Genomic DNA, 13,856 nt, shown 5'->3' with positions numbered 1-13,856 from the left:
AAAGTGGAAGCCAAAACACTTTTGCTGTATTGAGGAGGGATACAGGTAAAGTTAGGTGTGGTCTGGTTAGGTTTAAGAGTGGGTTAAGGAAATTAATTAAGCATATATAATTAATAAATATAAGTACAATGTAAAAACATATACAGTATGTACACAAAAGATGCATTGGTATGCAATATGATATCAATGAGGAAAAAATTATTTGTGTTGTTTTTCCTGCTTAAAATTGGACACTTTAACAAAATCAATAAACATTTTCATACATTTTTAATTTATTTATTTTTTATAAGGTTGTTGCCTCGAGGCAACATTGTACCACAATGGAAAAATTGAAACATTTGGCATTTTCATATAGAAAAAAGAAATTTATTTATTGAAAACATCAATTTCTTTAACTAGACACATGAACAAACAAATGTATCCAGTTTTTAATGTATTAAAAGTTTCATATTTAATAAAAAGTAACATTTTATATCCAGCTGTTGCCCTCAGGCAACACTGTACCATAGTGGAACACAAGTATTACCAAACTAATATATTATTATGTTATTATCAAGTTATCATATCCATCTTCATCCTCATCTCCATCTTCTCTCTCACCCTCACTCTCTCCCTGACGGACTGTCACTATGATTTCATCTTCCTCATCACAGTATGACCCCTCATCATCACCCTCTTCAACTGGCTGTGCTACCTGTGTTTTATACCTTTTTGAAGTGCTATAGAAAATGTGCAGATCATAATATATGCAGATAAAGTATGTGAATTACTATTCTTATAAGAGCATTACAAAATCATGTGAAAATGCAAATATATTTAGATAATTCTAGCTCTTTTCCTTACAAATATAATACATTTGTATTCATACCTATTATGCCTGTATGGCCTTATGCGATTCCATTATGGAACAATGTTGCCAATACACAGTTTTTTGTTATTTTCTCTAAAACATTTGATGATATATAATGTAAAGTTCTTGAAAATACTTCTTTACTTGCCAGTGAAGGGGACTCATATTTTTTGTGGGTGATTAAATGGATACAAACAAATGAAAAAAGCACTTTTCATTGGAGAAAATATGGAGCCATGTGCTGAAACAGGACACAAAATGGGCCCCTGTTGGTCATGTTTTGGTCTTTTTTTGCACTTTTATTGATTAGTATTTGAGTTATTCTGTCCTGAGATACATTTGATTAATCAATTGGTGCCTTATTTGATTAAAAACAAACTAAAATAGACCTTGTTGCCTGGAGGCAACACCGTACCATAGAGGGTTTTAAATGGTTAATTTAAATGTTAGTACAAAGACACTAAATTGAGACCTAATATTTTATGTAATAGCCATAAAATATGTTACTAGGATAAAAAAAAAGTATTAAGTTTCTCTCCTGCTAAAGCAGAAGCAACAATAACACCTTCACTTACTGAGGAAACGAAATTTATGCACTTCACCCACACCAACTGGAATCATATTCTGGATAAAGGGATAAAACTAAACACACAGCGATGCCTACAAAAGGTTGCTCCTCAAAACTCTTCCTAGAATCAGAAAAACATTTATAAGCATGGACACAGAGAAGCCATTAATCACTTTGAACAAGCCAGAAACCGACTACCCTGTAAAGGTGCACCAGTGAACAAAGCTCTGCATGACAGAGGCCTGAAACAAAAGAAGCCAAATCTGAAGTTTGCCAAAAAGCCCATTAGCATAGCAGGATAAGCCGTTGTGGTGAGATAACCACAAAATAGAGCTTTTTAGTAAAAATCTTCTTAGTCAAGATCCAACAATGCCCACACATCAAAATGTCTAAATTACAATATGATTATGGCATCACATTTCTCTTAGTAGAAGGATTATGCGTCTTGTTAAATGGATGGAAATGCCATGCGAGAATGTGTTACAGTTGGCTGAAACTAAAGAGTCAAAGAAAGTTAATCTTTCAGCTGGATAATGATCTCAAACAAGAGGACAAATGAACACTAGGGTGACACATGAAAAGAAAGGTGAATGTCCTACAATTTTCCTCATCACAGACTAGTTGAAAATTTTTTTTTTTTTTTTTTTTTGAAAACTGAGTTGGGTCAACACATTAAACTGAACAAGCTGAAAAAACTGTTTTGAGGAATGGGTCAAAATCACATCCAGACAGTCTGCAAAATTTACACATACTTATCCCAAAAGACACATCGCTGTTGTCACAATGTTTGTCGTGTATCTTCAAAATATTAACATGTACACTTAAAAATAAAGGTTCCAAAAGGGGGTTTTCACACTGATGCCATGGAAGAACCATTTTGGGTTCCCCAAAGTACCTTTCAGTGAACAGTTCTTGAAAGAACCATTTTTTTCCTAGTGTGAAGAGCATTTTAATTAAAAAAAAAACTCATTTTTTCCGCTATAAAGAACCTTTTGTACAATAGAAATGTTCCATGGATGTTAGTTTTTTTTTTTTTTTTTTTTTTTTTGCACGTTGGTCAATTTGCACGTTTACATACTCTTTTCAAAAGTGTTAAACTTACAGTTCAAAACTAGCACAACACAAAAATGAATAAGACAAAAATTTGCAACATTTCTGCAATAACACCATATTGAAATTCTGAATCTAAAAAATTCAAATACCACCAAAGCAATTAGATGTAACTGAACACCTACACAGGTATTAGTCTGTCCATAATCCATTCAAAAGGGGAAAACAATAATTTTGTACTATAATGTAAACATGGACCATGTAATACACCGCAGTGAATTCTAAACAGCAGTAAGTGTCATTTTTGTTTTGTAAAAGAATTTTATTTAAAAAAAAACAAAAAAACAAATAACATTATACAGTAATGCTACCAGATGTTAGTTTTTTGGGTTTTTTAGGTCTGTTTATGATTGACAAAATGTGTTTGTTGGGTGAAAAACTTTGCTAGTGCTGCAGAAGAATGAGATTATTTGAGACGTGGTTGAAGTGTTTTGGTAGTTTTAGTGCATTTTGAATGTGAAATTAACTACTGTGCCAAGTTGAAAGTTGAAAATGACCTAAGTACTGAGAAATGTGTCCTAGCGATCGTAAAAAACAAACAAACTTTAAAACTGGGTTCCAAAATTAAATCGGCTTCAGAAAAATATAAACTTTTAATTTCCGAGTCACCTGCATTCATTTAGAGATTAAATTATAATGACAACAAAAACAGATCTATCAGCAGAATGGAGAAGTCTATATTTTTCTCCATGTGATTTCAAAAAACAGCGATAGCTGTGGATTTTTGGACATGAAATAATCTATCATAGGTGTATTCAGGAGTGGACCACTCAGGTATATACACATGCATGACAGAACTGGTTACCATGAACTTTTAAAATAGCTCATTTATAGCCCCGCTTGCATCCGTTGAATTATCTAATCCGGTTTGGTCAAGTTTGTTTTCAGACAAAATTGTTGGACCATTGCTGAACAGCTACCACACATCTACTCACAGCTGAAGGATCATAGTCCATGAAGTGTGGTCTCACATGCTCACCTGTTTGTCCATGTGTAGTTTACATGACACGAGGAATCAATGCTTCTGTTTAAGGTTTAAGTAAAAATAAGTGTTTTTTTTTTTAAACAATGAATCATTTCATAGTTTAATAATAATGATTAAAAATGATTTTCTTTAATTGTTCAATATAATTGGTGAAAAAAATTGTCAATGGATTTAATGATCTGATTTTTCTCTCAGCGTTCATTTCATATGCCACATGTGTCAGGTTGAGAGTTCAACAACAAATTGACTTTTGTCTCACCATCTCACTTCATTGACGTATTTGTTCACTCGAAAATTCTATATTATAATGTTCATGTTAAACAAATCTATTCAAAGACAAGCATCAGTACATTTATTCAGCATATAAGCAATCCAAGTTTCAGCCAGTTCAGTAAAATTATATAGGCCATTCCTATAGGTTCCTATAGATTTTGTTTGTCTTTCTGCTCAAACACAAATGTTGTTGGTTTAACCCCATGTGGGGGTGCCTAAAGAACTAGAAAGTAACTAAGATCACAATCCTGCCTTGTCACTATTGTGCCTTTGACAGCAAGGCATGGGATTATATTAGGGGAGGGCCCTGCAATTACAGTAATAAAACCTTTGTAAGCATCTAAATGACAATAAACTATTAACTATTAAACCTGCTTTTATCAGCCAATAACATTAGAGCAAGTATTTGAGAATGAAACATCCATCATCACATTGAAGTCTTCAATCTAAAACTGACAGAAGAAAAATAATAATAAAAAGGGGGCATATCATTACGTCAAGACGTTACACATTATAAGCACTGTCTGAGCAGACAGTTCAAAATTTAACAAATTTCACCACAACATGTCTTGGAACTGATCTTGATTGTTATATGTTAAACCACAATGTTTTTAAAAGGGTTTTGCAATGCATTTATTACACAACCATGAATTCAATTTTTTGCCAATCACATGTGCTTTTCAATGAGAGGAGTGTTATATCATCCAATCACACCTGCAGTAGACTTCATCACACCTCTTCAGATCTGATATCAGTTGTCATAAGTTCTCCGCAAAGTTTATCGTAAATCACCCTCAGGTCTATTTGTAAGCCCTGATACGGATTAAAAGAAAGATAGAAGGATGGTTTCTAACACACAACTGTCCACTGTTTCCATTGACAACAGCAGTCCTCCCACCCCCCAAAAAACCTTCCCATGCCAGAGCGGAGCGCACAAGGGGTTAACAGAGAGTTTCTAAAAGTTTGAATCTCCTCCCCCCAAACAACACCCCCTGGAATGGTCTGCCCCACTCGTTCACATGACACGTGTGTGTGTGTATGTGTGTATGTTTGTGAGTGAGAGAGTGAGTAAAGCTTAGTGTGTGTGTTTTCTTTCTGCCATATATAGGGGCAAACTTGCTTCGAGACGAGGTTGTGTGTTATATAGTCTGTGATCTATCAGCAAACCTCTCTTTCTTTCTTTCTGTACCCTCAGGACTATAAGGAGGTCTGCATACTTGGCCTGCTTCTGCCACAGTTGGAGGAAAATTATTGAACCTTTAATAGATTATTTTGTCCTGTTGATTTTGAAGATCTGTTTAGTTGCTGGCAAACATGGAAGGACTGAATGACGTTCACGATGACGGATCCTTCATGTTCACCTCGGAGTCGGTGGGAGAAGGCCATCCAGGTGATTTTCAATCTTTCCCTGAACTTTTAAATTAAACTGTGCTTTTAAATGTTGTAGTATGAACTGTTGCACTGTTTATTGATTCGGTGCATGTGCACTTGCATGGAGAAAAAGCCTAAAGACATGCACCTATAGACTAATTCACCTGCCTCGACAAGTCATTGGAGCACATATACTGTAGAAGTGGTAAGCTGGTTAAGTAACCGTTCTGGTTAAGCAACAGTTCAATAAGGTTCATTCATCACTTTTAGTAACAATACTTTGACAGTACCATGTGCTCAGCAGGTATTTCATTGAGCGAAAGTGTAGTAGACAAAAATAGTCAATTAGGGGTCATGACTTTTACAGGGGGTGTTAAATTACAGCATATCACTGAGAGGATTTTCTCAGTTACTTATATACTAAGCGATTTATTTAATAATGAACTTACTGATGCAATGAATGATTTGATTTTCACACCATCCCATGGCCGTCTATGGATGTGAGTCAATCATTGGCGCACCTGTATACCAACAGATTTTGCTTTAGTTTATTTCGGTCTTGTGTGGGAACTTGCCAGACCTCACATTTCTTATCAACCATATTGCGGTTCTCTCATGTCATGATACAAGGCCAAAGTGCTATAGACAGTTTCATATGCTGCACTCCTGATGTCAGATGTCAAGTATGCTTTCCTAATATTACAAAGCTGCTTTACAGAAAACTTAATGACTTTTAATGATTCTAAGTGCATAATCTCATCTAGTCTGGTTCCTCGTAGACAGATTTTGCAACACTGCAAACTAACCTGTCTGGTTCACTTGAACAAATTTTGAGTCTTGCTAAACTTCTCCCATCAGCACATATTTCAGCAGATCAATCAATAGGCGCACATGTGCAAGACACAGAAAATCGATTCCATAATGTTCCAGACTGAAGCGATCTCATAGATTTGACTTGTTTGTCTCGTATTATCACCTGAGATGTTGTTTTTGACAGTGTAGTTTCTGATGTAACTCACCTAAGCTGTTGCCTCAGCTAGCAGCCCAAATATAAACTGAGTGAATGATTCTGAAAGGAGAGGACCACTGGTATTGTCCTCCAGCTGCTCAGCTGTGGTTATGTTTTGTTGGGGTTCCTGTGTCCCATAGAGAGTCTTGCTATAGGAGAGACATTAAAAGTCTTAAACCGAAACTTTCTGGTGTTATAACACTAAGCATACACTTGAACCTTAATCTGAGCCATTACATAACTTTGTTTTTATAATAGTGTGATTTTGTTAATAGATAAAATCTGTGACCAAATCAGTGACGCAGTTCTTGACGCACACTTGAAGCAGGACCCGGATGCTAAAGTGGCCTGTGGTGAGTGAACTTTTTAATCACAAACAAAATAAACATGTGAAGGCTTTCTGTATAAACACGTCTGTCAAAATATTCTTTGAAAGTTCATAGTCCAACAGTTGGTCACTTATCTCGACTCTTGTTTGTTATAGAGTGACCATTTCTTGTACTCTTTCTATCCGTAAAGTTAAACGGCATTTAAATGGATAACATCCCCATGTCCAAATTCAAGCTAGCAATAAATTATACAGTGGCGATTTCCTTTCATCATGGGTTGTTTGACTAATTAACACTTTTAATCATCAGAGACTGTTTGTAAGACTGGTATGGTACTTCTCTGTGGTGAGATCACATCTCGTGCCAACGTGGACTACCAGAAAATTGTGCGAGACACCATTAAACACATTGGTTACGACAACTCCGAAAAAGGTCAGCATCAAATTTTTTGATCATTATTGGTACTTTAGGTCTTTACTAACTCATCCACCAATTTTTATTCCTCCACTCTTTGCTCTTCCCTCTGTTCAGGTTTTGACTATAAAACCTGCAATGTTCTGGTGGCTCTCGAGCAGCAGTCTCCTGATATAGCGCAGGGCGTCCATGTTGACAGACATGAGGAAGATATTGGGGCTGGAGACCAGGTCTGAACACAATGGAAGCGTAAAAATGTGTTTGAGCACATCATTTGTGATAAATATCTTCATATTGCATTTCCGTTGTGTTTTAGGGGCTCATGTTTGGCTATGCCACTGATGAGACAGAGGAGTGCATGCCGCTCACCATTGTCCTCGCTCACAAACTCAACGCTAAAATGGCTGAGCTACGGCGGGATGGCACCATCCCATGGCTCCGCCCAGACTCAAAAACTCAGGTCAGCAATATTAGAGTGAAATGTTTAGTTCTTTTTTTGCACACTTACAATTGCAAGTTGATAAAATTGTGAGTCTACAATGTGCAGGTTCAGAGACCCTGACTGACATTGACCATGCTATCTTATCAGCCGAGTGTTCATTGAACCAGTACATTGGCCAATAGGTGTGACGGCTGTTGAGCAAGATAGTGACCATGAGGCGGTCTCTTTTAATGCTTGAAAGAAAATGACCCCCAGCATGACATCCAGGGCCCCCGATCCTTACTTTTCCCAGTGGGACAGAGGACACGGCTGTGCACCCGTCAATCTCAGGAGCATGCCAGCAACTCAAGCTGGGCAACACTCAGGAAGCTGAAACCTCTGGTCTATTTTAGAGTTCTGCCATTTTCAGACCATCCAGCAGGAAATGTCCAAAGTTCTTCACATTCCTTATGTTGTACATGTCAGTTGAAACAATGACTTCAGATGTGTTCCTTTATATGTTTTCCACAACTTCAGGTCACTGTGCACTACAAGCAGGAAAATGGCGCTGTGATTCCTTTGCGTGTCCACACAGTGGTCATCTCCGTCCAACATGACGACTACATTTCACTGGAGGAGCAGAAGCGTATTTTGAAGGAGAAGGTCATCAAAGCTGTGGTGCCAGCCAAATATATCGACGACAAGACCGTCTACCATCTGCAGCCGAGTGGGCGCTTTGTCATCGGAGGGCCTCAGGTGAGCCCCTTCTGTCTTTCTATGGTTTAATATGTTGTATGTTTAATGCACTTTTAAAGGATTAATTCACTTAAAATGAAAATTCAGTGATTATTTATTTACCCTCATGCCGTTTCAAACCTTAGAATTTTTAGAAGAATCTTTATGCAGCTCGTCTTGCAACAATAGATCATTATAAAAACCCATCATAATAGTAAAAAAAACCCATCATAATAGTAGTCAATATTACTTGTTCACTATATTCCAAGTCTTCTGAAGCAATATGATAGATTTGTGTGAGGAACAGGCTGAATTTAAATCATTATTCATTAAAAATATTCACTTACTATATGTCAAAGCTGTCAACATCACTGACGCTAAAACGGCACTGGTTCTCACATTTGTTGTAGCCAAACATCGTGCGCCATTTTGAATCTGGGCACAAGTGCAGACTAGACACGAGCTTCAGTAGAAGTGAAGTATGGAAGCTTGTTTCTGCTACTGAATAAAAAAAAAAGAAAAAAAAAAAAAAGGTAATTTTAACTTTTCATCTCACAATTTGGACTTTTTTTCTTGCAATTGCGAGTTTACAGAATTGCAGGATATGAACTCGCAATTGTGAGAAAAAAGTCAGAATTGCGGGATATAAACTCGCAATTGAGAGAAAAAAGTCAGAATTGCGAGATATAAACTCGCAATTGCAAGTTATAAAGTCAGAATTGCGAGATATAAACTCACAATTGCAAGTTATAAAGTCAGAATTGCGAGATATAAACTCGCAATTGAGAGAAAAAAGTCAGAATTGCGAGATTTAAACTCGCAATTGCGAGAAAAAAGTCAGAATTGCAAGATATAAACCCGCAATTGCAAGTTATAAAGTCAGAATTGCGAGATATAAACTCGCAATTGCAAGTTATAAAGTCAGAATTGCGAGATATAAACTCGCAATTGAGAGAAAAAAGTCAGAATTGCGAGATATAAACTCGCAATTGTGAGAAAAAAGTCAGAATTGCAATATATAAAATCGCAATTGCAAGTTATAAAGTCAGAATTGCAAGATATAAACTCGCAATTGCGAGAAAAAAGTCAGAATTGCGAGATATAAAATCGCAATTGCAAGTTATAAAGTCAATATTGCGAGATATAAACTCGCAATTGCGAGAAAAAAGTCAGAATTTCGAGATATAAAATCGCAATTGCAAGTTATAAAGTCAGAATTGCGAGATATAAACTCGCAATTGCAAGTTATAAAGTCAGAATTGTGAGACATAAACTCGCAATTGAGAAAAAAATGTCGGAATTGCGGGATATAAATTCACATTATAAAGTCAGAATTGCGAGATATAAACTTGCAAATGAGAGAAAAAAGTCAGAACTGCGAGTTTATATCTCGAAATTCTGACTTTATTTCTCACAATTGCGAGTTTATAACTCTGACAAAAAAGACAGAATTGTGAGTTAAAAAGTCGCAGTTATCTTTTAAATTGACTTATTCCGTGGCGGAAACAAGCTTCCATAGTGAAGAGCTGTTCTATGATTCACATAATTCTCTCTCTTTTTTCCTATGGAAAAAAAACTGCTAACTGATTTGGAATGACATGAGGATCAAATATTAATTGCAGAATTTTCATTTTTGGTGAACTATTGCTTAAACCAAAACATAACCTTTGCTTTTCAGGGAGATGCTGGTGTTACAGGTAGGAAGATTATTGTGGACACATATGGTGGATGGGGGGCTCATGGTGGTGGGGCCTTCTCTGGAAAGGACTACACCAAGGTGGACCGCTCTGCTGCCTATGCTGCACGCTGGGTGGCTAAATCTCTGGTGAAGGCCAAACTGTGCAGAAGAGTTTTGGTTCAGGTGAGATGAAAGTGTAGACATCTTCAATAACATCTCACAAGTTAAAAAGTTTTAAAAAACACACAAGGTTGTGTAAAAAAAAGTTGATCCAAGCAACTCGCCACAATATTGACCTATTTTATCTGATATGGATAAAATGGATGAGCTGGTGTCTGGAGCAGGGTCGTGAATAATTAATATGTTCTGTAGGTGTCTTATGCCATTGGAGTCGCCCACCCTCTTTCAATCTCCCTCTTCACCTACGGCTCATCGGAAAAAACAGAGAAGGAGTTGCTACACATTGTCAACAAGAACTTTGACCTCAGACCAGGTGTCATTGTTAGGTAAACAATTAATAAGATAATATGTTCTTATTATGTTCTTCCACTTCAGGAAACAAACACAACATTTTACATTTTTTAGCTTTAAAAAACAAATATTTAAGTTCAGTACCTTGTGTGGGTGGGTTAAAATGGAGGCAAATGATTAACATTATTTAGTTTAGAAATTTAGTTCACTAAAATGAGAGGGAATAAAGGGTTATTCTATGATATTACATTTGTCCATGAGTAACATTTTAGCTGATGAGAAATGAAACCAAATTAAAAAACGTTTATATTAATGTAAACATATCAACATTTAACAAAAACAATATGTGGAAACTGTTCTTGTGAAAACCTAAGCTCTTAAAAATAACACTATAATGCACACTATTGTAATACAATATTGTAAATTCTTCACACTTTAGTCATTTATTGTGTTTTACTACATAGGCAATCGTAGGCTATTCACAAGGTGACTTACACATTTTGACTAGCACATAAATTAGTTAAAGTTCACTTGTTCTTTCTTGCCATTTTGTGCAGATCTAAAGGTGTAATATTCTAAGTTATATTCGTGTAATATATGATTAATATGTATAGGATGCTTTTGGGTGAGTTAATTAACCCACATTAAGATTTAAAAAAAAAAAAAACTTACAACCCTGCTCTATCTTTATAGTGAAATATATATAAAGCATGGCATTTCCCAATATTTCCTCCAGAGGGAGTAACGCTACTATCAATGTAGGCTACTTTAAGTGGCCGTACTACTTTATATTAAGTGTCTCTTAATTCAAATTAATTCAATTCCACATGCAACTGTAGTATAATATTGAGTAAGCACTGCTGCACATAAATTAGGTACAGTTTTGGTTCAGGTAGGATTCAGGTGTCGGCTGTTTGGTGAAAAGTTAAATAACTTAATTTCCACTAACAGGGACCTGAACCTGAAGAGGCCAATCTACCAGAGCACCGCCTGCTACGGTCATTTTGGCCGATCAGAGTTCCCCTGGGAGATGGCCAAGAGTCTCAAGGTTTAAAGAGAGAGCCGTGCAAGCCCTACCTTCAGTCATTCAGTTGCTCGTTCCTTCTGTGCTCCTCTCCCAGCTGATTTTGGTTCTCCTCCGGCATATTCTATATTTCAGATTAGATGAATATACTATAAATATCATGAGAAATTAAATCCAGTCATTTTTTTCTGTCGAGAAAGGATCCCTCACCACATCAACACCCATGACAATCAATCATTCCTTAAAGCTGAATTGTGTCATATTTTCTTTGTGTTAAAATGCGTTTTCCTATCCGAGGTTGGCATATAGAGACAGTAATCAGTTACCTGAAAAATGTAAATACTTTGACTCATCTGTGGTAGTATCAAAACATTACTCTTTTAGCAGCAAGACTATGTTTCTACCCAAAGTTGTGAATTTAAAGGTGCCGTATGTAATTTTTTTTGGACTGTGCTAAAGCATAAAAATACCATAATATGTTTGCAGAGATTTAGGAAACATGCTAAGTTCAAATACTTGTTTCTCTGAAAAACAATGCTACAGCTAGTTTTTCTATTTTGAAATTGCGTTCAGTGTCAGCATGTCTGTTTTTGTTTTGGTCTGTGTGATCCCGCTCACTGCCAATTTACCCAATAGTATTTCGACACCTGGGTTGCCAGTTGGTGGAAAACACAGCGTATTGCAGCCATGGAAGCCAGCAAACGAACTGGGTCAGAGATCACACATTCTACCTGACCGAATGAAAACAATGCAAATGTATACATTAGCTGATCCACTTACAGTGTAAGGCTTGACGCTTTCCATTGTCGATTACGCTTGTTCCTGTTTAATCTGGCAACCTGCGTGAGCTTTGAGTCTGAGAAGAAGGGGGCAGGGGAAACAACTCTCCAATGTTATTATTACATACTGCACTTTTAAGTTGTGTGAAAAATTGGAAAATCGCATAAAACATCTGCGAATAAAGCAACATTTACATCCCACATTTTCTAGAGAACAAAATAATCACTTCCTGGGAAATTGGTGCAAAATATCTGTAATAAAAAATGGAAGTTGCTGCAATTGGGGGGAAGCCACTGTGGCTCTTTTTTTAGAAAAACAATAAATTAGGGGCCATTTACACAACACCATTTTCAACTTTTTTTTTTTTTTTTTTTTTTTGCATTTTGTCCGTTAATTTACACAACAACTGTTTTTGGGCGGCCTGAAAATGCAAACTTTTGAAAACGGGATTCAAAGTACATGTTTTTGAAAGCGATATCATTATTGTCTCCGAGAAAACTACAAAAATGCAAATTTGTGAAAACAGCGTAGTGTTTCTTTACCAAAGTGACATCGCCAACTACTGGCCTGGCAGCAGAATACAGAGTTTTATAATTTCCGTGTGAACAGGGATTGTTTTGACAATGTTGTCAAAAAGTGAAAAACGAAAGGAAAACTTGTAAATGTACCCTAACTTGAGCTTCAGACAAAACGCTATGCTATCTTGCGTTTGGAAATGCAATCGTGTGTCCTGGGAGGTAATTACTTAACCATTTTGTTTTCCATCAAAAACTGAAGTCACATCTTTTTCAAAAACAATGTTTAAGAATGTTCGGACTGTATCGTCCAAACAAACAAACAAAAAAACCTCTCCGCCATCTTTAAGATCACATGATCTGTTGAGGTATTGAGAGATTTATTCGGTAAATGTTTCCATCGTAGGCTAGTTAATGCGCATGTCTTCTTATCGGGGAAAAAAATATCCGCCTCAGTTGAGCGCATATGTTTTTTATGAACATTTTTAGCAGTTATGCGCATATTGGCATTTCCATCCAGCGTTTTTTATGCGATGTTCCAAAATTCGCATTAAAATAGGTGGATGGAAACATAACTACTGCCTCAAGGCGCGAGTTTTGGGCGGGATTAGGCCTATGTATTTTTCCGATCAATGGAAGACGGGGTGTTTTGGGAGGGGAAAAAAACACATTTCAGCTTTATATTTCAAATTATTTAAAAATAATTATAATAATTTTTCAGTTTTTAAGACATTTCTTTTTCTCTGTCTTGAGCCAAATGAACTATTTCATAGCTTTTTCATTGTGGCTGTAACCTGCTGTTGTGAGGACACATGAAATTGTGGACCATTACAAGCTTAGGCTTTTTACATGTTCTACGGTCTGAGAATCATATTCCCCTCATCATATACTCACAGTCTTAAAAGGGTCTGATTTGTGTGCCTTTTTCTTGCATCATAAGAACATTTTCTTTTTATGCTTCATTTTTTTTGACTGCATCATCTCATTATTGTTGGATAATGGCAGAGGGATATTAATATGAGAATATTGTTGTTTACATTGATCCTGTGCTGGTCTTACATTGATTGTCACCACTGGAGAGTGAGCATGTGTATGTGTGTGTATGTCCTTCAGTTATGAACAAAGCCAGATTATGTTGCACGCTTGAGATGTGTGCGGAAGCCACTGTGTAATCTCATTTGTTCAACAGAGGCATTAATCCTTAAAAACACTGTAAACCATCTCATTACAGTTTTCTTTCAGATTTTTAGTGTTTGTCTTTAAGATTGAATTTAAGATCTGACATGTAAATAATTGTGAATAATTAAAGTGTGGAAAATTCTT

General features: G+C 36.3%; 1 protein-coding gene across 2 annotated transcripts; it reads left to right on the top strand.

Annotated features, from left to right (window-relative positions):
• The first annotated feature begins 4,862 nt into the window (after positions 1–4,862).
• Positions 4,863–13,856, top strand: mat1a (methionine adenosyltransferase I, alpha). 2 transcript variants are annotated; one of them, XM_051917190.1, is made up of 9 exons: positions 4,865–5,176; positions 6,442–6,519; positions 6,805–6,927; positions 7,027–7,139; positions 7,226–7,369; positions 7,868–8,086; positions 9,744–9,926; positions 10,116–10,249; positions 11,166–13,856. In XM_051917190.1, exons 1-9 carry the CDS (start codon positions 5,101–5,103, stop codon positions 11,266–11,268), a joined length of 1,173 nt encoding a protein of 390 aa, XP_051773150.1. In that variant the 5' UTR covers positions 4,865–5,100; the 3' UTR covers positions 11,269–13,856. The 2 variants fall into 2 exon arrangements, with proteins under 2 accessions (XP_051773152.1, XP_051773150.1); XM_051917192.1 differs by lacking the exon at positions 11,166–13,856 and having other exon boundaries at positions 4,863–5,176; positions 10,116–10,253.

Source organism: Ctenopharyngodon idella, chromosome 13, assembly GCF_019924925.1.
Source record: "Ctenopharyngodon idella isolate HZGC_01 chromosome 13, HZGC01, whole genome shotgun sequence".
NCBI lineage: Eukaryota > Metazoa > Chordata > Actinopteri > Cypriniformes > Xenocyprididae > Ctenopharyngodon > Ctenopharyngodon idella.
Note: the sequence above shows the minus strand (reverse complement) of the source record. Positions and strands in the feature narration are given on the sequence as shown.